Source organism: Nannobrachium achirus (assembly GCF_963921795.1).
Source record: "Nannobrachium achirus genome assembly, chromosome: 7".
NCBI lineage: Eukaryota > Metazoa > Chordata > Actinopteri > Myctophiformes > Myctophidae > Nannobrachium > Nannobrachium achirus.
Window position 1 is genome coordinate 36,054,553 of NC_137816.1, and position 26,309 is coordinate 36,080,861.

General features: G+C 43.2%; 1 protein-coding gene across 2 annotated transcripts in view; it reads left to right on the plus strand.

Annotated features, from left to right (window-relative positions):
• sbf2 (SET binding factor 2) overlaps positions 1–25,507 on the plus strand; it is a 156,444-nt gene extending 130,937 nt beyond the window's left edge. The window contains exons 29-42 of one of the 2 annotated variants that reach the window (XM_080730700.1): positions 1,112–1,195; positions 2,632–2,706; positions 4,161–4,336; positions 6,373–6,549; positions 8,598–8,699; positions 11,949–12,134; positions 14,707–14,833; positions 15,329–15,456; positions 19,348–19,572; positions 20,205–20,312; positions 21,789–21,985; positions 22,315–22,402; positions 22,606–22,737; positions 23,527–25,507. In XM_080730700.1, coding sequence (XP_080586826.1) covers positions 1,112–1,195; positions 2,632–2,706; positions 4,161–4,336; positions 6,373–6,549; positions 8,598–8,699; positions 11,949–12,134; positions 14,707–14,833; positions 15,329–15,456; positions 19,348–19,572; positions 20,205–20,312; positions 21,789–21,985; positions 22,315–22,402; positions 22,606–22,737; positions 23,527–23,625 — 1,904 coding nt within the window. In that variant the 3' untranslated portion in view covers positions 23,626–25,507. The remainder of the gene's footprint in view (positions 1–1,111; positions 1,196–2,631; positions 2,707–4,160; positions 4,337–6,372; positions 6,550–8,597; positions 8,700–11,948; positions 12,135–14,706; positions 14,834–15,328; positions 15,457–19,347; positions 19,573–20,204; positions 20,313–21,788; positions 21,986–22,314; positions 22,403–22,605; positions 22,738–23,526) is intronic. The other variant, XM_080730699.1, reaches the window with a different exon arrangement.
• Positions 25,508–26,309: the final 802 nt, after the last annotated feature.

A 26,309-nucleotide genomic window follows, 5' to 3' on the forward strand; every position in this document is an offset into this window, starting at 1 on the left:
CAAACACACACACACGCGCGCGAGCACACACACGCACACAACGTACAATAAAACACATATGGGTACAGGATTATTTGCTGAATTAACCAGAATTTGGTCTGTCTCTTTTCAACATATACTCTTTTCTTTTTGTCAGATTTCAAGTGATCAGGTATCAAGTTACAGTTCCTTTCACAGAAAAAAGCTGTCTTTGTCACTCCTCAAGGTTATCTCCAATTAATCATTGGCAGTGTTGATGTGATTGATTTCTTTGGCCGGGGAATGTGCTAACAAGGCTGTTTTGGAGCGCCTTTTCCTCCGAATATGCAGACCGTTGTGATTTCCAAATTATTTTTGTGCGGCAATAGCCATTAAACACTAATTTGTCTTTTGTTGACTATTTTGTCCTGGTCTTTGGCTCGAATTCAGCCGCTTATCTATGGGAGACTTCCGCTGCTGTGTCTTCATGTGTATGCGAGATGCCTGCATGTTGGTTGGTTGGGAAGGAACTGTGGTACAATATAAGGTTATGTAAGAGCCAGGAGGTTATCCTGGGGTGACACCGCCATTCATTTGTATCCTTAAACTTCACCTCATTCTATCAACAGGAGATGCACTAAGTCCGTGTGACCAGGACACTAAAGCCTGAGTCACAGTATACTTGGTTGCATGCCATTTAACGCACCGACAATAGAAGCTCTACAAGCTAACTGTGTCACAGTGTGACGCTTTGTGAGCGTGCAGATCTGCTGTTTTTTTGGTGCGTGACACAGACGTGTAACTACAACAGGATTCTAAATCCCCATGTAACCCCTGTGGGAACTGGGTGAAAAGGCATCCGAATCATCATTAATGCCACCCGTGTCTGAGCTCTAAGCAGATCTAAGACCGCAGGGATCAGATGGAGGTCGTCTTAATTTGGAAATAGGATTCCCTTTATCTCCACAGCGTCAGTGCAAGTTCAAACAGAGTTGACAGTGTGAGATTTCCGAGTTTGAGCCTAAAGACTTAATTGAATATTGAAACGAGATTTTCCATTCACTTTATCACCGAACCATCTTTCTCCTTCCTTGATTCATGTTAAGCTCGAACAAAAAGGGAATAATGTCCTGTGTATGTATTTGTTCTTCAGGCAGTGAAAGGAGGAGCTCTAGGATGCCAAAGATGGCTCCTGTCCATTTAGACATCCCATTCTCAAACAGCTTCACCAGAGGTGGTGAGTGATGTTCTGAACTTACTTCTCAACACGTACCATGCTGTATGCCTCGACCAGTGTGATAGGTCATTTTTCACTGCCTAATAGAGATAGATGTACATTACAACAAGTCCCTAAGTTATTATGAGCATGACATTCGGAGAGTTTGGTTATTTTTAAGTTAAATCTGATTGTCACATCAATATCGGGTTCCTGCAGTACATTTTACGACCGCAAATGTGACCGCAAGATGGCATATAATGCCACACCAATTAATAATTACTTTTGCATTAATTTATACTGCTGTTTGTGTTATGGCGACGATGCACCATAAATATTTTCGGCATTGTTTATTCACATCGTTTGGCGTATAATGACCTTTAGGAACGTGTTTCTAGGACGCTTGTTGGCGCCAAATAAGGGAGGTGTGCCAACAATGAGATTGCATATGCCGAGTGCGCCATTCGAGTTGGCAAACCATGGTGGACAGAATAGGTTACCACCTGATTTGAAATTGCTCCGACCCCAGCACGATCGCAGATGAGCAGGGTCCTAGAAATCCATCTTATCTTTTTACCCTGACCTGGTAAATAAGAGGTCTGATTGTACAGTACTATAACCTCAAAGATCAACAACAGTGATGTAATGCAACCTAACTCATGAAGCATGACTGTACGGTCTGGTATGTGAAGCTGGCGAAGGAAATCTACTCATCAGCACTAGGTAATATGTCAGTGCTTCATCTAGGTTGCTGCTGCATACATCACATGCTTTTGCTTCATTAGAGGAGGTCAGGGGGGAAATTCTTCAAAAGCTGACTCTGCAGTTTAGTTTTTTTAATATATCTTTTTTCACACTTGATTAATATATACCGGTAGTAAGATACATAAATCTGGAATGGTACAGTACTCCCTATGTGTTACACACAGAATTGCAACACTGCCGAGCAGCATTGGAACTGTGTTTTGTGGACTAAGGGAGTATGATTCTTACAGCTCTTACTGTCACCGGCTGTTTTTTACCGTAAACTAAGGTTCATCATACTTCTCTTCACACATCGTCATCATCAGTCATAATCATGACCGGTCATGCATGTTCATATTCATGTTCATGCATGCTATTGAAAGTCATTCTTTTCAGTCACTGCTGGTGGTGAGGTGGTGAGCCCAATCAGTAGTCCCTTAAAGGGGCCACACCATGCTTTTCAAAATATATATTTTCTCTCTGGGAACTTGTGGGAAGACCAAAAAACAAGAAAAAAAAGTAAAATGTGAAATTCATGGTGTAGCCCCTTTAACACACTCCTTCTCTGAAGGACTGTTCTTCTATAATTGTCATGGTCAGAAGGCTGTATCAGTTTACAGTACAATGTCCATCCAATGTTGACGTGATTTATTTCATTTTCTTCCCTCCCTCCCTCTTCTTCTCCTCTTCCCTTTGTACTCATAATCTCCCAGTTCTTGGGTACAGGGATAAACTTTTCAATCACTCACACCAAAAACCTACCACTCAGGGGAGAATCCACAATCAAGGTATAGTGAAACTATCTCTTTTTAGATGCTCCCCCCCTAGAAGGTCTGCCATTAGACCTGTTAATAACACATCATCATGACTTGATTATTCTTTCTCTTTACTAACCCAGTGGTTCTCAAAGAGGGGTCTTGAGGGGGTTCCAGGGGTTCCAGGGGTCCCCAGCGAAATGATCGATAGAACTTAAGTGGACGCTTACAGTTCTGTAACTCTGACAGTGTACAAAAGGAACCAAATGCATTTGATTCCATTTGTACCTTGGCCTCCGTGGCCGTAATGCATAATATCACACTGGGGTGGGCTTGAAATTAAAACGTTTGAGAACCACTACACTAAGCGACATGTGTATTTTTCTTTCTTTTCACCTTGACCTGTACTAGTCCAGCGGCACAACATTACAAACTCTTAACACAACTCTTGTCAAGCAATACTACTAATCTTGGCTTCCTGTGTGGGTAACCTCTGGGAGCTGTGGTTTTCCCAGCGCAAAGTGGTGTCTCTGATGTGGTGGTGTGCATTGTGAATGTGTTGTCTCAGCAGGGCTCGATGTGGTCACTCAACTGCCTGAGCCCAGATTAGCGAGGGAGTTTGCCTGCTGGCAGCTCAGCCCTGATTGACAGAGAATGAGGCCCCCTTTTGGGCCTGCAGTAGAGACAAATGTGAAAGTAGTTTATATACGTATGTAGGATTTCTATAAATAGGCTTCAATTGATGCAGATTTTTATCTTGAGAATGTTCACAAACTGTGTGATACGTCTTTTAATGCATTAATAGGATTTTCAGGAACATGGCAAGTAGCTTTCAATGTCTTTGTCTGTTATTGGGTAGGCAAGCCTATAGATTCCCTAGTGTGTGGGCTTGGTTTTACTATAGAGTCAGTTTAACATAGTGTGTGGTGCGTGCATGTGTGTACACGCGCATTTTCAGACCATAGCAGTTTTATTAATAAAGGTCAGTGACCACTGATGTGATTGTAATGCTTGACTGTTGTGGTCAATGTCAAGGTGGACTTTATTGTCTCAGGTACTACAGGTACATCAGAGTAAAGTTAGCTTTTGTTCGGTTTCTCAAACGTTGTAACAACAGCATTAGTAATAAAAGTTAATAATTATTAAAAACTTATATTTGTCTTTAATTGTTGAAATGAATTACACAAAGTTGAGTATGTTGAAGAAACTGCAGCCTCTGAAATCACATGTCCTTCTTTATAGTTAATTGAATGAAATGATCTCTATGAAAGGATTATTTTGCATCAAGACTGTACATGGACATGTGTGTTCCTTCTGTGTTGTCTATCTTTAATTTATATTTAAGTGTATTGGAACACTCTTTTAATGTACAGTACCAAGTTGTAGACAAAGGCATTCTTGTAGGCTAGGTCTACTAGTTGTGATCTCTCTCTGTGTGTGTGTGTGTGTGCGTGTGTGTGCGTGCGTGTGTGTGTGTGTGTGTGTAGGTGTGTGGGCCAGCCTGCGCTCCAGCAGCAGGCTCAGCCATCATCCACCAGCAGATGTGGGTGCCAGGCTTGCCGGGAAGGATCTGGCGCCCCCTGCAGGTAGCAGCAGTCTGCAGGCTCAGCTCCTCAAACAGCAGGCAGCCCTCTATATCTTCGGAGAGAAATCCCATCTGAGGGTGAGAGCGAGACAGACATGAAATCTGAGAGCCGGTGGTCTCTGTGTTATAAATTAATTTAGTGACTTCCTGTTCATTTGTATTTGCTAGTTTTACCAGGCAATTTCATTATACAGAGAGAATGATAACGTGCTATTAATAGAGATGGGTAAATGTTATACCGCCTAGGTCTGCTTTCCTCTCGTGCGCATGGAATTTTTGGAATATCCTTTTAATTACATTTTCAGAATACCGCCAGACTGGGGGAAAGACTAAAAATATACAAAAAGAGCAGAATTAGGCACTGTCCATTATTATTGCTTAATCCAGCAGACAGTAAATGGTCATCCTATAAAAGATGTTTATTCTTTTTGCTTACAATTCATATTCATCTGTAGTTTTTATAGTTATTCTAATACTTCATACTCCACTCAGTGCTATTTTTCAAATTAATTTATTTTCTTTTGGCTAAAAGGGGAAAGTAATAAAGCAATGAATTGCATGTCTGGGGGCTCATAATATAATAACAGCAGCACATAAGGTAATAAGAGAAATATGTGTTGTCAGAGGCTATTCTGTCATTAACAGCCATATAAGAAGCTTTCACTTTCTGGGAAAGGTTCAGACTTTAATGTGTCTTTTCTGTATCCTGGCTTTGTCTGATTCTCAAAGTGCTCATTTTATAACGTACAATAATACAGCCAAAATAAAGGCAACACCTGAGTAAATAAATGAGGCATAACGTATTTTGGGAGCCGGTTGGGTACATTTTCCTGGCATGGATTAGGGCCACTCAGCTTCCTAGAGTGCATGATTCAATATAGCCGTTGTCCTGTGTATCAATGCCAGTCGCACACAGTAATTGCACTTGGCTAATAGTGTTCTGTGAAGTGTTTGTATCCGGAGGTGAGTGACCTTTTGCAGGATGACCCCGCCCCCCTAGCCACTGAATGGTTTCAGAACACAAATCATAATATCCATACTCCATACCCTGAAGATGACCTATGTTGAAAAGTTGCTAATTAAAATGTTTATTGCATCGTAGCTACGAGCAGTACTGTGCGACCTATTTTCTTTATATTTTACAACACGTGTATCCCCTGTGGTTAGCGCCTCATCACAGTTGGTGTGCGCTCCTACTCTATTGTTTGATCAAATCATAACTGTACCCTAACTAACTGTATATACTAGAGCATGGGTCTTCAACGTACTTTAGCCCGAAAACAGTCGATCTACAAGCTCATAACGCGTCACATAAGAGGTTAAGAGGTTTGGTGTAGAGGGGAAAAAGAGCAGAGTACAAAGCCAAAGGTCAAGTTTACTATGTATTCAGGGTTTAAGTGGTTAATTGTCTGAAAATACTCATCAGATCATGTGCAAACAAACAAAAAACACTAATGACAGTGTGTCAAACATTAATGAAGTGATCTATGAATTCTACGAACAAGTTTAATCAGCAGCACGACTTTATACAGTATGTAGTGGGGATCACCGTTTCATCTCTCTCCAAGCTAAGGGGTCGTTGGCCTGAAAAACTTTGAACACCCCGGGACTAGAGGACTCTGGATTGTGTCAGATACAGTGTCTGCCCAAAACAGTAAACAATTAACTGAATTGCTGACCCTCTGAATATCCCAGATACTTCAAGAAGCTGGTTGTGTATTCTAATGCCCTCCCAGCTACTCTAAATGTTAGTGTTTCCGTTGGCTTTAACCGAAGGGACAAATACTTCAGCCCAGTATCTCTGATAATAACATGATGGAAAGAAGAAATAGAAAGAGGAAGGAAGGCAGCAAAAGGTGTTTTGTTATTACGGTTGCGGTTGAGGTTACGGTCATGCAGTAGGAGGTGCAATCCCAAGATAAACCCTTTAGGGTGTGCAGCTTAGTCCAAGCAAAAATGGCAAGGTGGAGGGTAGTAATGAATCAACTCCTATTATTATGATTATTATGATTATTATTGTTATTATAGATGTGTTTATTATTTTTGTATGGATTCTTTTATTATTATTATTAATTTGCTATTGTTCATTATTGAAATCTCTTGATTTTTGACAGGGCTTAAAGCTGGATTCTTCAGTGAACTGTGAACTGGTACCGGTAGAGTTTGCAGACACACGGCAGGTGAAGGCTGCTTTTAAGAAGCTGCTGAGGGCCTGTGCTCCCAGCGCCACCTCCACAGACACAGAAGACTCCTACCTCAAAGCCTTGGAGGACTCTGAATGGATCCAGCAGGTGAGACTCTATCTGTGTCACAAAATGCCTAATTTATGCCTAGGTTCAAGCACTGATATTCAAACCAGTGTTGCGTCGCTGTTCAGATTCAGATTCCTTTATTTACCATTGTGTAATAAACATACAGTAGGAATTTGTTTTGGCAGTGTGTGCATTCAATCCATCCATTTTTTTCACATATAACATGAAACCAACAAACACAAAACAATGCCGTGCAAGAAAATAAATAATAATATAATATAAAGTAAAGTGCAATAGTGTTCAGTCCAGTAGTGCAACATAGTCATATTATAGTCATATTACTGGTATCCCTAGGGGGCAGGGGAAGAAGGGAAACCAGCGTCCGTGAGCAGCCTGGCGGCTGAGGGGAAAAACTGCGTCTGTGGCGCTCTGTCTTAGCCCCCAGATGCCGCATCCTTCTCCCAGAGAGGAGCAGGGTGAGGAGGCCGTGGCCAGGGTGGGAGGGGTCGGCCATGATGCCTTTCTTGCCCTCCTCAGTGCCCTGGAGACGGCCAATCACCCTCTCTGCAGAGCGTATCACCCGCTGCAGCTTGATGAGATCTTTTGCAGCTGCAGCGGGGAACCAGGTGATGATGGAGTGTGTGAGGATGGACTCAATGATGGCCGTGTAGAACTGGGTCATCATGGCCCTCGACAGTCTGTATTTCCGCAGCTGCCGAAGGAAGTACATCCTCTGCTGGACCTTTCTTAGGAGGGTATTGATGTTAAGTTCCCACTTCAGGTCCCTGGAGATGATCATCCCCAGGAACTTGCAGTACTCCACAGAGTTCACCTGGGTGCCTTCCAGCATGATGGGAGGGGGCGGGGCTGGGTCCCTCCTGAAATCCACCACCATCTCCACTGTCTTAAGGGCATTTAGCTCCAGGTTGTCGTTGTTGCACCAAATCCGCAGCCGCTCGATCTCCCTCCTGTAGGCTGACTCGTCCCCCTTGGAGATGAGGCTTACCAAGGTGGTGTCGTCCGCAAACTTGAGGAGCTTGACCGACGGGTGGAGAGAAGCACAGCTGTTGGTGTACAGGGAGAACAGTAGTGGGGACAGGACACAGCCCTGCGGGGAACCGGTGCTGGTGGACCTAGAGCTGGAAATGCTCCTCCCCAGCTTCACCCGCTGGGACCTGTTGTAGAAATAGGGCATAAATAATACGCATACATTTCTTTGACATAATAGGCCTACAGTATGTCCCACTAGTGTCTTATGGCGCCAACATTGAACGGACGTGCGGGTGGGAAACCCCACTCTCCTGAGTATGACATAAGAGCAAAATGGCCGCCGTGTGAATTTGGTCAATGGCCCTGAGAGTCAATGGGTGAGAATTGTGTGAGAGTGACCCAACCCTCCACTCTCACTCATCTTCCTGTGTGTGACTTTCACATCATGGTAAATCCACTCTGCAGACCATTTTCCCAAGGGAAATGGATATGTACACAAAGATGGGGAGAGCGGTGGAGCGCTTATCATGTTATCTGATTAACCTCCTGCAGCCTATGTCCTTACATTTAGCATGTCATAGACATTGGAACAATGTTATCTGTGGGAAACCCTGCTTTGGCAGCTGGCAGAGCTCGATCAGCACTTTCAAAATACTAGCTAGTCACTAGCCGCGAATTGCAACACTAGATTTTTTTTTAATCTGATGAATCTAGGTGGTACACAGGACAGCTGAGTGATTTCCCATGAGCGCTTCCAAACTCCAATACTTATAAAAAATTATCAACTGAACTGAATTTCTTGACAGAAGGTAGCTCATAACATATCTATGGTGGATTTTTCTGAAACAAACACTTTGCAGATAGAAAGAGCTCCCTATGGGAGGTATTGCAACCCTAGATTCATCAGATTAAAACAAATCTGATGTTGCAATTTGTGGCTAGCTAGTCACCTGCACCCAAACGTGTGCAACGACCACACACAACTATGTATAAGTCAGGCTTGAGAATAACAGCAATCAGTTACAGAGTGAGCAAACCGCTTGTGCATGTGCAAGTTTATTTTCATTCATGTGTGTGTTTATGTCGATCTCCCACAGCTTCACAAGATTCTGCAGCTGTCTCTGATTCTGGTGGAGCTCCTGGACAGTGGCTCATCTGTTCTACTCAGCCTGGAGGATGGCTGGGACATCACTACGCAAGTGAGGAAAAAACACACGCACACGTACAGAGATCTACATGGCGGCTCTCAAACCTTTTAATTTCAAATACAGACCTGTAAAGCCTGTATCAGAGTCGGCACCGCGGTGGAAGGCTATCCACCACGGTGTAGTGCGGTGTAGTCTTTTTGAGCGTTAACATTCAAAGCATGGCGCATTAGTCAATGATCAGGAAGTGATCTGTGAATCAGCCACACCTGTCAACCCAGTGGCTCAAGTAAACATTGTCCGTTTCTGACCTGATTTCAAGAACCCACTGAACTGCTCTCAAACCATAATATAATACTGGCTTATGTCACTGATTGGTGCTGATTTGATTCATGCAAGTGTATGGTTTTGATTTAGAGGAATGTAAACAGAAGTCTGTTTTTATCCGCATCAATTCTCTGTTGTCCTGCGCTGCTACACTCAGCATTTTGTAACATTTCTGCTTGGTGAGCTCACATTTTCCACAACAAACCTGTTAAAATGTGCAATGTGTTGTGTTGCAACAAATGTGTCCTTCAAATGTGTTTATGGTGGTCTGACTCTGTAATGGCCCCCGGGGCCGCTGTCTTAAAAGCGAAGGCGCTGGTCCATCCTCACCAGCCACACGTTAACAACTGGAGCATCTCCTTCTCCACGGCGGCCTCATCACACACACAGTGCAAACATCAGGCCAGGGCCAGGAAATGGGCTCCATAACGGGTGTCTGGTGGAAACCTTGTATGTCCAAAACATTTACTTGTCAGGGAATGTAAAAAAATATAACCCAGGGGTCTTCAACGTTTTCAGGCCAAGGACCCCTTAGCTGAGAGGGAGATAAAGCAGGGACACCCTCTACATATTGTATAAAATGTGGGTTTCAGATTTTCATCGATTTCAGCGATTGATTTGTAGACTTGTTGTACTTGCAGTCTATGTTGGATTCATGGTAAAATGTGTTTTTTGGACATTTAACCACTGAAATTGTCGATACTTAGTACATTTGACATTTCCCTCTGTACCTGGTCTGATCTTTTTTTAACATCTACACCAAACCTATTTGCCAAAAATAGCTGATCTACAAGCTCTCAACACCTCGCAGCGTGAGGTGTTGAGAGCTTGTAGATCTGCTATTTTTGGCTAAAGTTCTCCTCAGAATAGGAGGGTTCAAGTTGTTCATTTAAAATAATTATTCTATCACACAAAGATTTTGGCAGCCCCCCTGTAGTAACTCTGAGGACCCCCTGTTGAAGACCCATGATATAACCTGTTATCCAAGGGATCCAATGTAGTTATTATTATTTAGTCACAAGCGCTTGTTAAAGGGGCACTCCACCACTTTTCAACCTATGTTCATATAATTGGTCCTCACTCAAAAATAGTAAATCAACATTCTTTTTTCTTTTTTTCTTTTTTTTCCTCAGAGGAGGGTTGTGGGCAGGTCAGAAACCCATCGTCTTGTGACATCATCGATTGCCAATCCAGCTTATAGAAACGGCAGGCTTTCTACTCCTGAAAAGTTGCAATTTTAAAGTGGAAGCCATTGTTCTCACGATAATAAAAATCTAAATATTTTTTTCAAAAATATTGATAATAATTTTTTTTGGAAAATGATGATGTCACAAGACGATGGATTCTGAACTTCCCACAGCTCTCCTAGGAGACTTGGACTGAGTAGAAAAAAATGGTGATATTTTATCATGAACATTAGTGAGGACCTATTATATGAAGACAGGTTGAAAAGTGGTGAACAACTCCTTTAATAATAGTTTTCTTTGGTTCAATATTTATGTATTTACTTATGACGAGGTAGGGCATTAATTTGTGAAAAAAAACATAGGTTGAAATGTGGAGAGATACAAGGTTTCTGTCTGACAGAAATGATATACTTTGACCTCCATGCCTCCAGCCGTAGACCAAAGACACCCAGCAGACAGGATGCTGTTCTGCTGAGCCTCTCCCTCTGTTTTTCTCATTCCTTGCATCTCTTCCAAATGCCAAGGACCCTCCAACAGCCAAAACATCTGGCTGCGCCTCCTCATTGAAAATTAATTATTACAAAAATAACAAAATAATGACATGCCCAAAATAGTGACACCAGGTTGAAAAGTGCTTCAACTGGCACAATAATCTTATGCATGAATGGTAAATGGTGCATTTATATATCGCATTTCTCCAATTAATTAACATTCACACACTGATGGCGGAGGAAACCATGCAAGGCACCAACCTGCTCATGTGGAGCAGTCAGGTTCAGTATCTTACTCAGGGACACTTCCACACTAACCCAGGGGGAGCTGGGGATCAAACCGGGAACCATCCGTTTCCCGCTCAAGCTCCTTTGCCCGTTATGAATAAAAAAAGATTCTTCATTTTCCTCTCATTGGCCCCCCTGGTGCCACCTGGCAGCCCCCTGGCGGCCGTGGCCCCACTATAAAAAAAACACTGTCTTATCTTATATCCGTTCCTCAATCTGTAGTATTTATATAGGGGCTTATTTCTGTGCTAGGGGGAATGGTGCTGTGAATACCAGGACGTTTCACTACTACTTATGGCTGGATGTTCTTGTTGACCCCCTCTGGGGAAAACGTGCACTGTTTTTCCCACTCATTCCACACGTGCCGGGGCTCATTAGTTGGCTGGGGGAGACAGCGGCATTGGAAGCAGGCCAAGCAGAATGTACCAAGACAAAACATCCCTCAACTGCTTATTGCTGTGGCATGGAGTGATTCTCTCAATTGTTGATATGTTCAAAATAAATGCCCCAACTTCTAGGGTAAAGCACTTAGTGCGATGAGATGTTTGGTATCTCTTCCACATGTATGTGTGTTCAGAGTTTGAGACTGTTTCTGTTAACATTGCATACGGTGCAGCCAAAGAGTGGCATGCACTGTAGTAATGGACAAAAGATTCTGTACGTACAGTCGTACCTACACAGTATTTTGAAATATGTATATACTGTATAAGGATGGGTGATGTTAGGAAAACCTTCGATATTTGATAACGTTGTTGAATACCTCGCTATCGATATCACTCACGATATTAGTAAAAACATTTGCATTACACCAATACCTAATTTAAAGCTGTCTTCGTCGATATTTATACCTTGCATGTTGATACCTTGATATCGATATATTTTCGATATATTGCCCAGCCTTACTGTATCCAGTATGTACAATATATGGTCACAAATAATATTTTGTCAATAAAATGCCCTTTCGGTCTCTTTTTTTTGTTTGTCTCTCCCAATCTGTTCCCCTCTTGCAGGTGGTGTCTTTGGTGCAGCTGCTGAGCGATTCATTCTACAGGACGTTGGAGGGTTTTCAGGTGCTGCTGGAGAAGGAGTGGCTGTCGTTTGGCCACAAGTTCAGCCAGCGCAGCAACCTCAGCCCCAGCAGCCAGGGCAGTGGCTTCACACCCATCTTCCTGCAGTTCCTGGACTGTGTGCATCAGGTGAGGAGTCTCTCTTCTCTCTTCTCAAACACCCGATAGACCAGGGGTCTTCAACGTTTTCAGGCCAAGGACCTCTTAGTTGAGAGAGAGATGAAGCAGGGACCCCCACAACCTTTTCATTGATTCCATATAGTTTCATTGTTTGACAGCACAATCGTCAGTGTATTTTTGATTCATGTAAATTTCAGATATTTAACCACTTGAAACGTCATTACTTAATTAACTTGGTCTTTCACTCTATACTTAGATAGATAGATTGATAGATAGATACCTTTATTATCCCAAGGGGGAAATTCAGTTGTCCAGTAGTAGCACAGCACAGCAGTATACAGTTATTTACAAAGTTACAGAGACGTAAGAAAAGATAGATAAGAGGGAAAAAAAGTTTAAAACAAAACAAAGACAAGAGCAGTACAGTACCAATAAAGAGAAGGTGCATCAATAGAGGGGGCGAATAATATATAAGTATATATACATAAAGTGTCTTGCAAAAGAGACCATAGCAGTCAATGCTAGTTAGTGCAAACAAGTATCTCACTGTCATTGTTAAACAAAGCAAAAATACTCAGAAACTACCAACACTAACAACCTACAGTATTTTCTGGACTATAAGGCGCACCTGACTATAAGGCGCACTGTCAATGAATGGTCTATTTTCAAACTGTTTTCATATATAAGGCGCACCTGACTATAAGGCGCACATAATAGACGCTACCGTTGCGTTATGCATCCAACAGATGGAGCTGTGCTAAAGGGAATGTCAATGTCAATGAATGATCCATATATAAGGCGCACTGTAGTTTTTTGAGAAAATTAAAGGCTTTTAAGTGCGCCTTATAGTCCGGAAAATACGGTAATAGTGCAGTGTCAAAAATCAGTGCGAAAAAAGAAGAAACTAGGAAGCGTGTCACCGCAAGGCGCACATGAGCACTCTTCCTGGAAGGTCCTTAGAGGTCAAAGTCAATACAGCAATAGTTCCTTAGAGGTCAAAGTCAATACAGCAATGGTTCCGTAAGTCTAAGTTAGGAAGGGAGACATTTTCAAGCGTCCGTTATGTGTCTCGTTGTACAGCTTAAGGGCAGCCGGTACAAAAGATTTTCCTAATCTCTCACATCTCCGTACTGGGTAGGTAAAGCGGTCGTTTCCTCTCTTACTCCAGTAACTGGTGATCTCTAGATGGAGGGGGTGGGAGGAGTTCTCCAAGATGGAATCTAGCTTCTTCGCAGTGCGCACCCTGGTTACTTCCTCCACCCCCTGCAGAGAGGACCCAATACCCAGAGAGGACCCAATACTTAGTCTACTCTCTACACCACCAAACCTCTTTGACAAAAATAGCCGATCTACAAGCTCACAACGCCTCGCAGAGCAAGGCGTTCTGAGAATATGGACGCTAGGATTCAAGTGGTTAATATAAAAAAGGAGAAAAAAGGATTCTATCATACAAAGATTTGGAGGACCCCCTGTAGTAACTCTGAGGACCCCCTAAGGGCCCTGGACCCCCTGTTGAAGACTCTAGCAAATTGTGCAAAGTCACAGAACACAACACTGTTACTGTACTACTTCATGAGCTCATCACATTCCTCCATAAAAGTGGAGGAGAGAAACTCAGCTGTCATTCTATATACTCGATTTAGTTTCGTACTTCACAATCCCCACGTCGGATAAGTAATTTAGACAGTGTTGCACGCCAGGGACTTGCGCAGCAGGCTGCTGCCCAGATGGCCCATGAACCCAGTCAGGGTTTGCAGGACTTTTACGTGCTAGCATGTTCCGGCATCCCTTCGTGCTTCTCAACGTGTCAGGATAGCATTTTTTTATGCTTCAGGATTATAGAGGCGTGGGATGATGGAGGGCTGAAGCCTGATTTATACTTAGTTGTGCACCTGTGTTGTGTGGCGAAAATAGACATATTAGCTGATATACAAGCTCCCAACATGTCCCATCGCAGCACGTTGCAAGCTTGTAGATCATCTGTTTACTGCGTGCGACACGGCACGCAACCAGAAATGGATCAGACACTGGAATGATACTGGGTGCAGCTGGAAGTCCAGAGAACTGTGCTCACTCTGAAATGCTAACTTTAGAGAATGCAATGTGTTTTGTATCTCCTGGGGTCCAGCGGGCCCACTCCCATACACTTACATCAACACATAGTTTCTGCATTTGTCTTTTGAAACGTACTACGCCTTGGCTGCTAGGGCAGCCTGTTGGGGGCCCTATGTGCTGGAGAGCCATAAAGAGGGGGGAGCGGAGGATCGGACAAGTGCTGAAAATAGAAGTGCCTCATCCCCGAAACAGCTGTTGTTTTTGCCAATAGACCCAGGTGGCCTCCAAATATTCGGAGGAGCGCTGAGGTCTTCTCTCCGCTTGGCGCCCTCGTACCTCGTTAAATGGAGACACTGGTCCTCTTGGCTCCGTCCACGATGTGTCTGACAATGGTGATATCACTGACCCAGGCCCTGCGGGACGGGACGGGTTCTGCTCTGTTAGTAATTGTGTAGTGTATCTGTTGGAGAAGTGTGTAGCCATAATACGGGGGACCCTACAACACTCTCCCTCTCTCTCGTTGCAGGTTCTGGGGCAGTATCCTCTGGAATTCGAGTTTAATCAGCACTATCTGAAGTTCCTGGCTTATCACCACATCTCCAACCGCTTCAAGAACTTCCTGCTGGACTCCGACTATGAGCGACTAGAACACGGTCAGTCAGTGCACTGTGCTGACATTTAGCTGTCATCTGGTATTAATCCATTGAACTCAGTGAATCTTCTGTACTGATTTGCTGGATGGCGCCTGTTATTTTGACATGAACATGAAAGCAGAAAACTCAATAATTTGATTGTGTTATCAATATAAAGTGAGTGGAACATAAGAGATGGAACTTGGTGTCCACTTGTTGCCCCCAGTAACATAACAGTAACATTAGCAACTTAACAAGCAATTTTTTTATAATCATTCACTGGTATATTTCACAATAACCATTCCACATAAATGTTTTTTTGACAAAAGGATACTTATTTCCAACATTGTCCCAATAAAAAAACAACAGAAACATTTTTCAACATAAAAACTAAACAGCACAATCCTAACCCCAACCAAACCCAAACCAAACAAAAAAACATAACTTTTCAATTATAATTCATTATAAATCAGTGAACCTGTTCATGTCTGTGTTTTTTCTCCCTCCCTCTGTCAGGCACTCTGTTTGAGGACAAAGGTGATAAGCAGGCCAGGAAAGGCATCTGCATCTGGGAGAGCATCAACCGACTGCACAGACGAAGCCCTGTGTTCTTCAACTACCTTTACTGCCCTGCAGAGACGGAGGTGAGCTCCTATCATTACATACTGCCCTGTAGAGACCGAGGTGAGCTCCTATCATTACATACTGCCCTGCAGAGACGGAGGTGAGCTCCTATCATTACATACTGCCCTGTAGAGACGGAGGCGAGCTCCTATCATTACAGCTCATCTGCACTGCCCTCCACGCGAGCGTTGTGCCAAATACTGTCCTCATCTGGAGCGCTGGCCATTGCGTTGCGACGTAGCCTGAACCAATCAAATAAATAAATAATAATAAAAGGTTTGGGGGCAGGACATTGCCGCGAAACCTCGCTCAAATAAAGACTGCGATATCTGCCCTCCCCATATTGAGAGGGTTACGGGGGGCTGTGGGATTAATCCTAGCCTCGCAACAGCCAGACTCTCCAAAAGGAGAGTCTGGGAGTTCTCCATAGACAAAGCATTATGCAATGACGTAGTTACTCACTTTGACTGACAGGTCCAGTCAGCGCATCAAAACATCGTCGGGAGAACATCAAATACGTCTTTTCCAGACAGAAATTCCAAAGGTGCAAACTGTTGTTCGTTTTCAAGTTATGAGATAAAACTGCAGCTTTTATTTGCGATTTGTGAACTCGTGTCGGACATGGGGTCCGCCATGTTTGTTTACAAAATGCGAGAGCTGTAGCAGCTACTCGACCAATCAGGAGCGGTGTGAGGAGGGTTCGCTCGAAATGCAGCCTTTTGATTGGAAAAGGCTGCATTTCTCATAAAGAGACTCGATGGGAGGGACATTAGACCGAGAAAGGAAGCACATTGGTGATGACGTAGCTCGGGATGGCCTGCGAGGCTAGATTAATCCTTCCATTCATCTATATCTAAATTTATAATGGGTTGGGTCTGAGCTGTATTTGCTGTTTTTGTCTTGTCATTGTGTTGTTGTTTTGTTTTCCTGTTTGTCTTTCGTTTTGTCTGCTGTTTATATATTGTTTGTTTGAAAATGTAATAAACATATTCTTAAAAAAAAAAAAAAACTGCGAGGGAATATAGAAGGGGTAGACGACAACGCTGAACAACGCGTTGTTGAAAGTTGAAAGTTTGTTTATTTGACAGGGACCGTACTCATTAATCGACATGTCAGTTTTCACTTCAATGTAAATGAGCCAGAGTTAGCCGTAGGCTAATTTTCATCTGTAGTCCCTGGACCCCCCTTGGTGGTGATCAACCCCCCCAATCCAACCCTTGATGCTGAGTGCCAAGCAGGGAGGCATTGGGTCCCATTTTTAGAGTCTTTGGTATGACCCGGCCGGGGAATTGAACCCCCGACCTCCCAGTCTCAGGGCGGACACTCTAACCACAAGGCCACTGAGCTGTTGCTCGCGGTATGGCAGGATGATCCCATTGAAACAAATGTATTTTAATGAGATGTCATCGTCACCCGTGTCGCTCTCGTGCAGTGCAGATGAGCACTTACAATTTTACAATTTAGGCATTTAGCAGACACTCTTAATCCAAAGCGACTTACAATAAGCAAGGTAATACATCAATACAATAAGCAAGGTAATACATCAATACAATAAGCAAGGTAATACATCAATACAATAAGCAAGGTAATACATCAATACAATAAGCAAGGTAATACATCAATACAATAAGCAAGGTAATACATCAATACAATAAGCAAGGTAATACATCAAATTAGACCTGTCACCATCATCACATTTTGGTTGACGATGAGATTGTCGTTCAATTGCGCTTAACGATTTTATAGTTTTTTTGGCATTGGACATTGGAACACATGAATAAAATGTACATTTCTGTTTGACTTTTAAAGGCTTTATAAACTAAAAATGCACATGGCAGATATGACAAATAACTTGACCCATAATGGGTTAAATATACATAGAAATGACTGACAATGACCGGTACCAATAAGCAAAATGAATGATGTACTATGGCCAGAACAGGCCTATCGTAAACCGCGTCTCATCTCGGACACCTCCCAGGACAGTCATGCTCACACATCAGTCAAGTACAGACATGTCCTTGCTGTGAGTCCGTGTCAATATGCAGACGGGCCGGTGTTCCGACCACATAAACCTAACCTCAGTAAAACTAAGGCGGGTGAATGCTAACTGCTAACCTGGTGAATGTTAACCTGGTCGGACCATATTCTAACTTGTGTTTTTTCGTAAATTAATGCCCTACTACGGCATCACACAAAAGAATCAAAAGTAGCAGATCTGCTGGCTCGAAACGTCTATGTGTTTTGAGATTGTAGATATGCTACTTTTACTCCATTTTGAATTTGAACCCTGAAAAGCAACCGTTTTGGACACATGAGGTTTCCGCCCCACATCTCTGTCTCTATCCCACCATGCATCATGGTGTTGTTTCTCTGATGGTTTCATCCAGACGGAGCAAAGTAGGTCGGGAGTGGCTTATTGTCGGTATCAGCCGGTAACATGCGGGAGTCTGTCCCCGTTACAATGCGCTAGACCCCTGGGAGATGGACTGCTGAGGTGGAGCGCCACACCTACCATCAGCTCCCAGTACTTGCCGCACGACTTGCCAAGCCGTGCTACTCATACGCTGAGTTGGCGGTGCCCGGAATCGAACCCATGACCTTGCGGTTCAAAGGCGAGAGCTCTACCGACTGAGCTACCCGGGCAGCTGGAGCAGCTGTCCAGATGTCCAGATGAATTGTGTGTTTCCAGATTCCATTCATAGTGATAGATTGCCTCTTGCACAAGGCTGTTCCTTCAGATGGAAGAACAGAACTTTGTTATATCATTTGATGATGGTTAATACAGGGGTTCACAAACCCTTCGTGTCCGGAGACCCCCAAATAGCCCTAGCCTCTGGCTGCAGCCTCCTATTGGGAAACAGCTAAATGGTAAATGGTAAATGGTGCATTTATATAGCGCTTTTATCCAAAGCGCTTTACAGAGATTGTGCATTACATTCACCCATTCACGCACACATTCATACACCGGTGGCGGAGGAAACCATGCAAGGCACCAACCAGCTCACCGGGAGCAATGTGGGGTTCAGAGTCTTGCCCAAGGACCCTTCGACATTAACTCAGGGGGAGCCCAGATTCGAACTGGGAACCCTTCGGGAACTCTAATAACGGTTTCTCTACCCCTGAGATATGCCGCTAAAATAAAACTAAAATGATAATGACTGAAAAAGCTGATCTACAAGCTCACGGCACGTAGCCATGCGATCCTTCTAGATCAATAATGACTTGCCCAAAATAGTGATGCCAGGTTGAAAGTGGTTAAAGTGGCCCTGCTGTGTCACCAGGGGTAACACACAGGTTACCCCTCGGAAATCGGTGCGTTAAAAGAAACCTGGGGATGCCAAACCCATGAGATCTAGTCTGAGCTCTGCAATAAAGTTATTATTGTTTTGGAAGGGATTCTCTGGTCATAAAGGAAGCATCTCTCTTGCTTCCATCCAATTCCCAAACGAATTAGTTTGGGACACCTCGGCACGAATTAGTGCCAAGTTGTCTGGGAATGTTACCCCACATTTCTCTCTCTCTCTCTCGCTCTCACTCTCGCTCTCGAAATACTGTCTGCATATGGAGCGTTGGCCAATGCATTGTGACGTAGCCTGAACCAATCGCCGCGAAACCTTGTCGCTCGCGGTATGTCAGGACATCCTCATTGAAACAAATGTATTTTAATGAGATTTCATTGCTCGCGTCGCATCGTGGGCAGTGTGGATGAGCTGTAACACTGGTTGTGCTGGGCAGTGCCAAGGTGAGAATTTGTGTTAAAGGACATTGCAGAAAAAGAGCATGTGTGCTCAGGGATCAGATGGGGGTCCGCCACCAAATACATGAAAATGTTTGAGAACCACTGTTTAACACAACGGACTACTCTCTGTCACCATCTGATGCTAAATGAAACGTTTTCCGTCCCGTAGGCGATACTGAAGCCCTGCATCGGTGTCCCCAGCCTTACCAAGTGGAACTACTTCACGGACGAGACCCTGTCCACTGGTCCCTGCTACGACTGGAGGATGATGACGGCACGCTCTGAGAGCACTGAGGAGACTCACACCATCTCCACCAGCAGGAGGAGGATCGTCTGGCCCTGCTACAGCAGTGTGAGCCGAGCCCAGCCTGATGCCATCACCAAGCTGATGGCTGTAAGTGGTGCCTCGAACTCCTGTTCACTTTGCATGGCTTTTGTCATGGCATGCTCTGACATCACGCTCTGGCTTCACTGTGATGTCACACTAACAGAATCCCTTTTATGCCCATATATGGAGTTACCTGATGTCATCAATATTAAGCCCATAGCTAACAGGACTTCATATGGGAATGCCTATATATGACACTAACTTGCTGGTTCTACTGACAGGGATCTCCATGTATGGGCATAAAAGGGTATGATGTCAGATGTAATAGACATCTGACATGACTTTCACATAACAAATAACTGAGTAGGCATGTTTGGGCTCTCACAGCATATCTCCATATACAGTACATGGATATCCTTATATGGGTACCAGGGGTCTCCATATATGGTTAACTGGTCCGATATACATCACTGGCCAAATGGCAAGAATTGGCCCTTTAGGGCAAGGTACATGTCGCCCTGAGGCGTCTTACTTGTGTTATTATCTTTTATACAGCATTGTTATATATATATTTCTTTGTTCTTCATGTTCCTCTATTTCAAACTGGCCCCCAGGTGCCCCCTTGAGTGCCCCGCAGCCCCCACTTTGAAAAGCATTGTGTTGCTACTACTGTACAGCCTCTTTTCCTATTCTTTCAGGACATTGAAAGGCTGGAGGCTGAGCTGAGCCAGGCGCCAGAGAGGTGGCAGGCCACTCTGGAGAGAGTCCGAGTCAGCATTCAGGAAGACCTCAAGCAAGAGGGAAATGTGAGTGTTGACATGATGATGATGATCATACAATGCTCACATAGATCAATGTTTTTACGGCTTGGCTCTGCAGGAGGCTAGCCGTGTGTGTGTGTGTGTGTGTGTGTGTGTGTGTGTGTGTGTGTGTGTGTGTGTGTGTGTGTGTGTGTGTGTGTGCGTGTGCGTGTGCGTGTGCGTGCGTGCTTGCGTGCTTATTACTATATGTGTGAGGACCAAATGTCCCCAAAATAACTTTTGTTTTGGTTAATGGTTAAACATAGGTTGACAATCGGAAAAAAATATTCATGTTGGGGTTAAGGTTACAGTTAGACATACAGTTAAGAGTTTTCCCTATTTAAATACTTGTGTGGCAATGTTGCACACTGAAAAGTTGCTGATCTACAAGCTCACAAAACGTTGTGAGCTTGTAGATCTTCTATTTATTTATTTATTCTATTTTCAATCTGATTACAAGAATAGTAATACAAACTATGTATTATAGAGTTTTATATTTTCTGAAATATTTAACTTTTTAATTTGTATAATGGAAGCCAAAGAGGCTCCGATCAGACTGAAACCTTGCCCACATCAGAGTCATATGTCATTAATATGTCATAGAGGACTGATGTCATAGATGACTGACACACATTCAAGCCACGCCGTTCCTGTGTGGATCCCAAGATCCACATTATTAATTTTTTATAGGTTACGTCACATTTATTTTCACTTCTGGGTTTTCAACAGCAGTCATGATGAAGCACCGTGTAAAATTCGATCTCTGTTTATTAGGAGGTTACACAGGGATAACCGTTAAGCATACAGTATGTGTCATTTCAGATTTTTTTTTTGCTATAAAAAATAGCAGATATACAGTATATCCAAGCTCACTGCAAGCTTGTACATCTGCTATTTTTGAACATTTTTGAAAAATTGAGAACTACTGATTAGAATTTTGTAGAATTGGCTTCAGATCAGGCCTAGAATTAGTTCGTGCTTTAGCGTTTGAAAAATAGCAGATATACAAGCTCACAGCGCTGCACCGAGTGCCGCGCTGCAAGCTTGTAGATCTTTGAATATATCTTTTTAAAAGCAAACATTTGTAACTCAAATATTTGCTTCTGGAGGGTCCCTAATACAATATTTTGAGATGGGGGTCCATGGCCAAATACATGTAATTTTGGGGGTCCTTGGCATGAAACATATTGAGAACCACTGACAGAAACATACGTTTTTTTTTTTCAAAAAACCTTAGAAGGATTTAGAATCGAGTCAAAATTCAAATTTTCACGATTTTTCAAAAAAATAGCAGATCTACAAGCTCGCCGCACTGTGAGCTTGTATATCTGCTATTTTTCATTAGTTAAAGCATAAAATATACGTAATTGTGTGTGTGTGTGTGTGTGTGTGTGTGTGGGTGTGTGTGTGTGTGTGTGTGTCTGTGTCTGTGTGTGTGTGTGTGTGTGTGTGTGTGTGTGTGTGTGTGTGTGTGTGTTGCAGCTCCGTAAGCAGTCCTTGGTGTCCATCTCTGGCCTGATCCCCACGTCTGGCCTGCAGGCGTTCCAGCGCCGCTCTATGCTGCACCTCCCAGACAGCGGGATGGCCGACGACAGAAGTCCCACCACCACAGCCAACGGGGTCAACCGCCGCGCCGCCACACTCTACAACCAGTTCACACCTAAGAACGAGGAGAACCGGTGAGTTCAAAGCCCCGAAAATAAATCCCTGCCCCCAGAGTTCTAGAATTTGCAGAGGGCCTATTTTAGTTTCAGAAGATTACACAGCCCCACGGATGTGCTGTGCTTCAAGACATTCTCTGTAACATTTATCTCAGAATTAAATAAATTTAAGTTGATGTAAAGTATTTGCAAAACATCACATTTTTGTGTAGGGATGTAATCACGCATTAAGGTTACATCAGGTTTAAGTACAGCATATTAAGTCACTGTCGCATTCTTTTTTTTACTGCCACTCACTTGCTCTCTAGAGTATAAAGAGCCAAAAACAAATACAACTACTTTTTCAGGTCTTACGAGGGGATTTTGTATAAACGAGGAGCATTGCTGAAAGCCTGGAAACCTCGCTGGTTTGTGTTAGACATCACAAAACACCAGGTGAGTAGGCTACGCTACAGGACCTTCTAAATTAACATGTCTGCTGTAAAAGACAATAGTTAATCAGAAGTGTGTGTGTGTGTGTGTGTGTGTGTGTGTGTGTGTGTGTGTGTGTGTGTGTGTGTGTGTGTGTGTGTGTGTGTGTGTGTGTGTGTGTGTGTGTGTGTGTGTGTGTGTGTGTGTGTGTGTGTGTGTGTGTGCAGATGAGGTACTATGACACCGGTGAGGACACTAACTGCAGAGGCCACATAGATCTGGCCGAGGTAGAGTCAGTGCTGATGACGGCCCCGACTATAGGAGCTCCCAAACACATCAGTGAAAAGGCCTTCTTTGACGTGAGTAACTCTGTTTTGCCATTTCTTCTATGAAACTGGGATAAAGTCAATATTGACGTAGATCTACGCCATGTGAAATCCAACGCTTCACTGCCATTGGCGGCGATCTACATCAAACCCTGGTTTTCAGTGATTATGCTAGAGGGTGCTCTTAGCCAACGTATGAATGGTGCCAGGTTGCTAGGAGACAGATGCAACCGGAAATTACGTCATCCCCCCCAAAAATCTCTCCGTTCGACTCAATGTTATCAGATTTAGAAAAATCCATTATATCTTGGATTCTTTTCCCAGATTGGGTTTTTGTTCAAAACCATGTTTTTTCTACAGACCCTAACTAAGGAATTTATCCTCGCAGATCCAATTTCTCTTTTCTGGGTGAAAGAAAAGACGATCGTCTGGCATGTGCTTTTTGTTAACATCCTTACCACGTGGTGTGTTCCTGTTGCTGATGAAAATACTTTCTATGCACACTGCCAATAGGCAAAGTACGTCTACTGTTTTCGCCACTAGCTTCTACAATGTGTGACAGTTATTCTATAGAGGGTATGCGCGTGACATCATCATCATCATCATACCCGGAAGTTATGCAGGAACGCCTACTGAGTGGCAAAAAAAACCTACTTTCTGGCCTTGACAGCCCATACATCCAAACAGAAAAGTCCTATCTGATTGCATTCAACCACGATAATTCACTTTGCCACTCGATTTGCCATCACTTTATGCATACGCATACCCTCTATTCCTCTAGTCGAGTCTATATCTAATGATTGCTGAATGTTGTCTCTGCAGCTGAAGACCAGCAAACGTGTTTACAACTTCTGTGCTGCAGACGCATCCAGTGCCCAAGTCTGGCTGGACAAGATCCAGAGCTGCATCTCTGATGCCTGACCTCTGAGCCTTGAATTCTGAGGTCAGGGTGTGCCAAAACCATCCAACCTGTAACTGTAGAGGTGCCGCCAGGTAGCTGAGAGCAGAGACATGTCTTCCACTCAGCTCAGCTGTTAAATTACATTGATATGGTGACCACAGTGAACCAAGTGCCTGGTAGTGGAGGATGTATACATCCATCCATTCTTTCATATACCTTTCTGCCTGTTATTCTACAGCCTGTCAGGCAGACTCGCAGCTTTAGTTTGAGATGAAGAACACTCAAGTCTCTGCTGTCAGCTCAGCTCAGGTGTGGTGCACAGCCTATTCCATGCGTGCCATACCTCGGCATTCGGTGTGACAACTGATTGAGGAAATGAAAAAAGGATGTGATTGGTTGGACACTCCAACAAGCACAATTGACTGCGTTCATAGATGGGAAGCCGGGCAGGGAGGCAATCTTTGTCGCTGCATTAGAGACTCCTACAAGTTGGTCTGGGCGCCCAGCCGCCCACAGACATAAAAAGGTAGACGCCTCCTCCAGCTCTGGGGCATTGGTAAAAGAAGACTGGCAAGCTTCCGGAATTCTGAATGACGCTTCCTTGTGCGTCACAGAATGGGATGCTCGGTAGGCCAATCAGATGCGGGACTCCCTCTTTCCCACTGCAGGGGGCATAGCAGAGTGCCTTCCACAGTTCCGCACTTCCGCCAGTCCTGTTTTACCAGTCGTGCCAATGAACTGCAGCAGCGGATGAGGTATCTAGCTTTTTATATCTGTGTGGGCGCCTGTCTCTGCGGGTAGCTTGAGTTAAACCCTCACAGTGAAACTCTTCCCCACCGTCAGGTGAAAAGAAGTGATGTTATGTGTATTGGAGGAGATGTGGTTGCAGACAGGACAGTATGCCAACCTCCGCAAGACCAACCAGTAGGGGTCAGCAGTGAGAGGGACTACTTGGGGGATGGGCGGGGTAATTGGCTTAACAACTAAAATGGGTGGAAAATTTAAAAGCAGAAAAAGACAATAAGAAAAGCATGTGATAAGCTTATGTCAGGGGATTGCACTACCAAGGCAAGTTTAGTCTACTTTAGCTGTAAATAGATCAAAGCAATATCACTGGCCATTCCAAACTGTGGGTTCATTTTAGAAGCAAGAAATATAGAATATAGAATTTATATCAAATATTTTACTATGAGGAAAGTTTGTTGCTGCTTAAGGAAAAGTGTGAACTGCCAAAAAAACTCAGAGATTTTAATGCACAATACGACGAGGCAATTTGTTTGCACTTACCGTAGCTCTATAATATGCACTCCTTATGGAATTTTGATGTTCTAACCTAACCGATGCAGACAGCAAGGCAAAAGGCATTACTTTATAATGTACATATGACATTTCCTCTATCAAACAAATTAATTAATTGAAAAGATTTTTGCACAGTAAAGTTGAAACCCGTTACCTGACGTTCTCTATTTAAATAAGTGATGTTTTCTCTATTTTGTTTAAACATTGTGAATGTTTATGACTCATGGATAACATGTTCATTCCTTGTTATGTAAATTATTTTTTTATTAAAAGTGTAACTCCATTCTCAAGTCACTTGAGTCAAAGTGTGTAACTCAAGTGTGATGGCTTGACTTTTTATGTAAATACGTGTGACATTTCATTTTATATATGTATGGAACGTGTGTATGTTTTTCTAATCTTAACTGTAATGTGACCAACACATTTATTGCTATTTGTCCAAATATTTGAGCAGCCTATTCCCTGTTAATGATGCTTCTGTTTTGAAAATGAAGAGGACTTGACTGTACTTTGTGTGTTTTTAAGGGCTTTTACTGTAAGTGAATGAGTTTATCAGTGGGAAGTTATGTTTGGTGTTTGAAGGTCATACAGTATGTGTCTCCTCTGTTCTCTGTGCATTGTACAAACTTTCATAAAACAAAGCAAAAAGAAAGATTACATGTTACTGTTGGCCGATCTTTTTACTGTTTATGTTGACACTAACTTTGTTTTTAAAAATAAATCAAAAGTGCTTGAAACCTTTCCAATTCGTGCTTGTTTTGCCACGCGGATACTGTACAGCAGTGGTTCCCAAACGAAACCTTTTAGCTCATGACCCAAAAGAGAAATTAGACATTTGCCCGGGACCCAAACAAGTGAAAACCGCAGATCTACAAGCTCACAACGCGTCACCGTGTTGTGAGCTTGTAGATCGGCTATTTTCACTACTTATGTTGTTTTATTTGTCCATCCTTAAAGGCTCATCAACAGTTATACATTGTGCATTGACGATGTCATCCCGGATTAATGTCAGGAAATTGCTGTCTAATGAATGAGCGATTTATACCAGGGTTGTTTTCAGATCAAGGACCCCTTATGTGAGAGAGAGACAAAGCAGGGGCCCCCACTACATACGCTGTATGAAATTGTGTTGCATATCAAAACATGTTTTTCTTTTCGCGTCCTTCTTGAGAAAGATTTCCATGCAACTTGATAAGAGGCTCTCAAAGCTAGCTCATATTTAGCCTGATTGTCTCATCAATGTACTGTTAACCGTTGAGAGATATGAGACTAGCCGATACGTATTCCACATGGTTATTCTTTTTTTAATGCATCTTTGATGATGGCTTCATAGATTAGTTTCACAGCAATATAATCACTGTTGTGATTAAATGTAATGTTAGTTTGTTGACAAATTATCTTAATA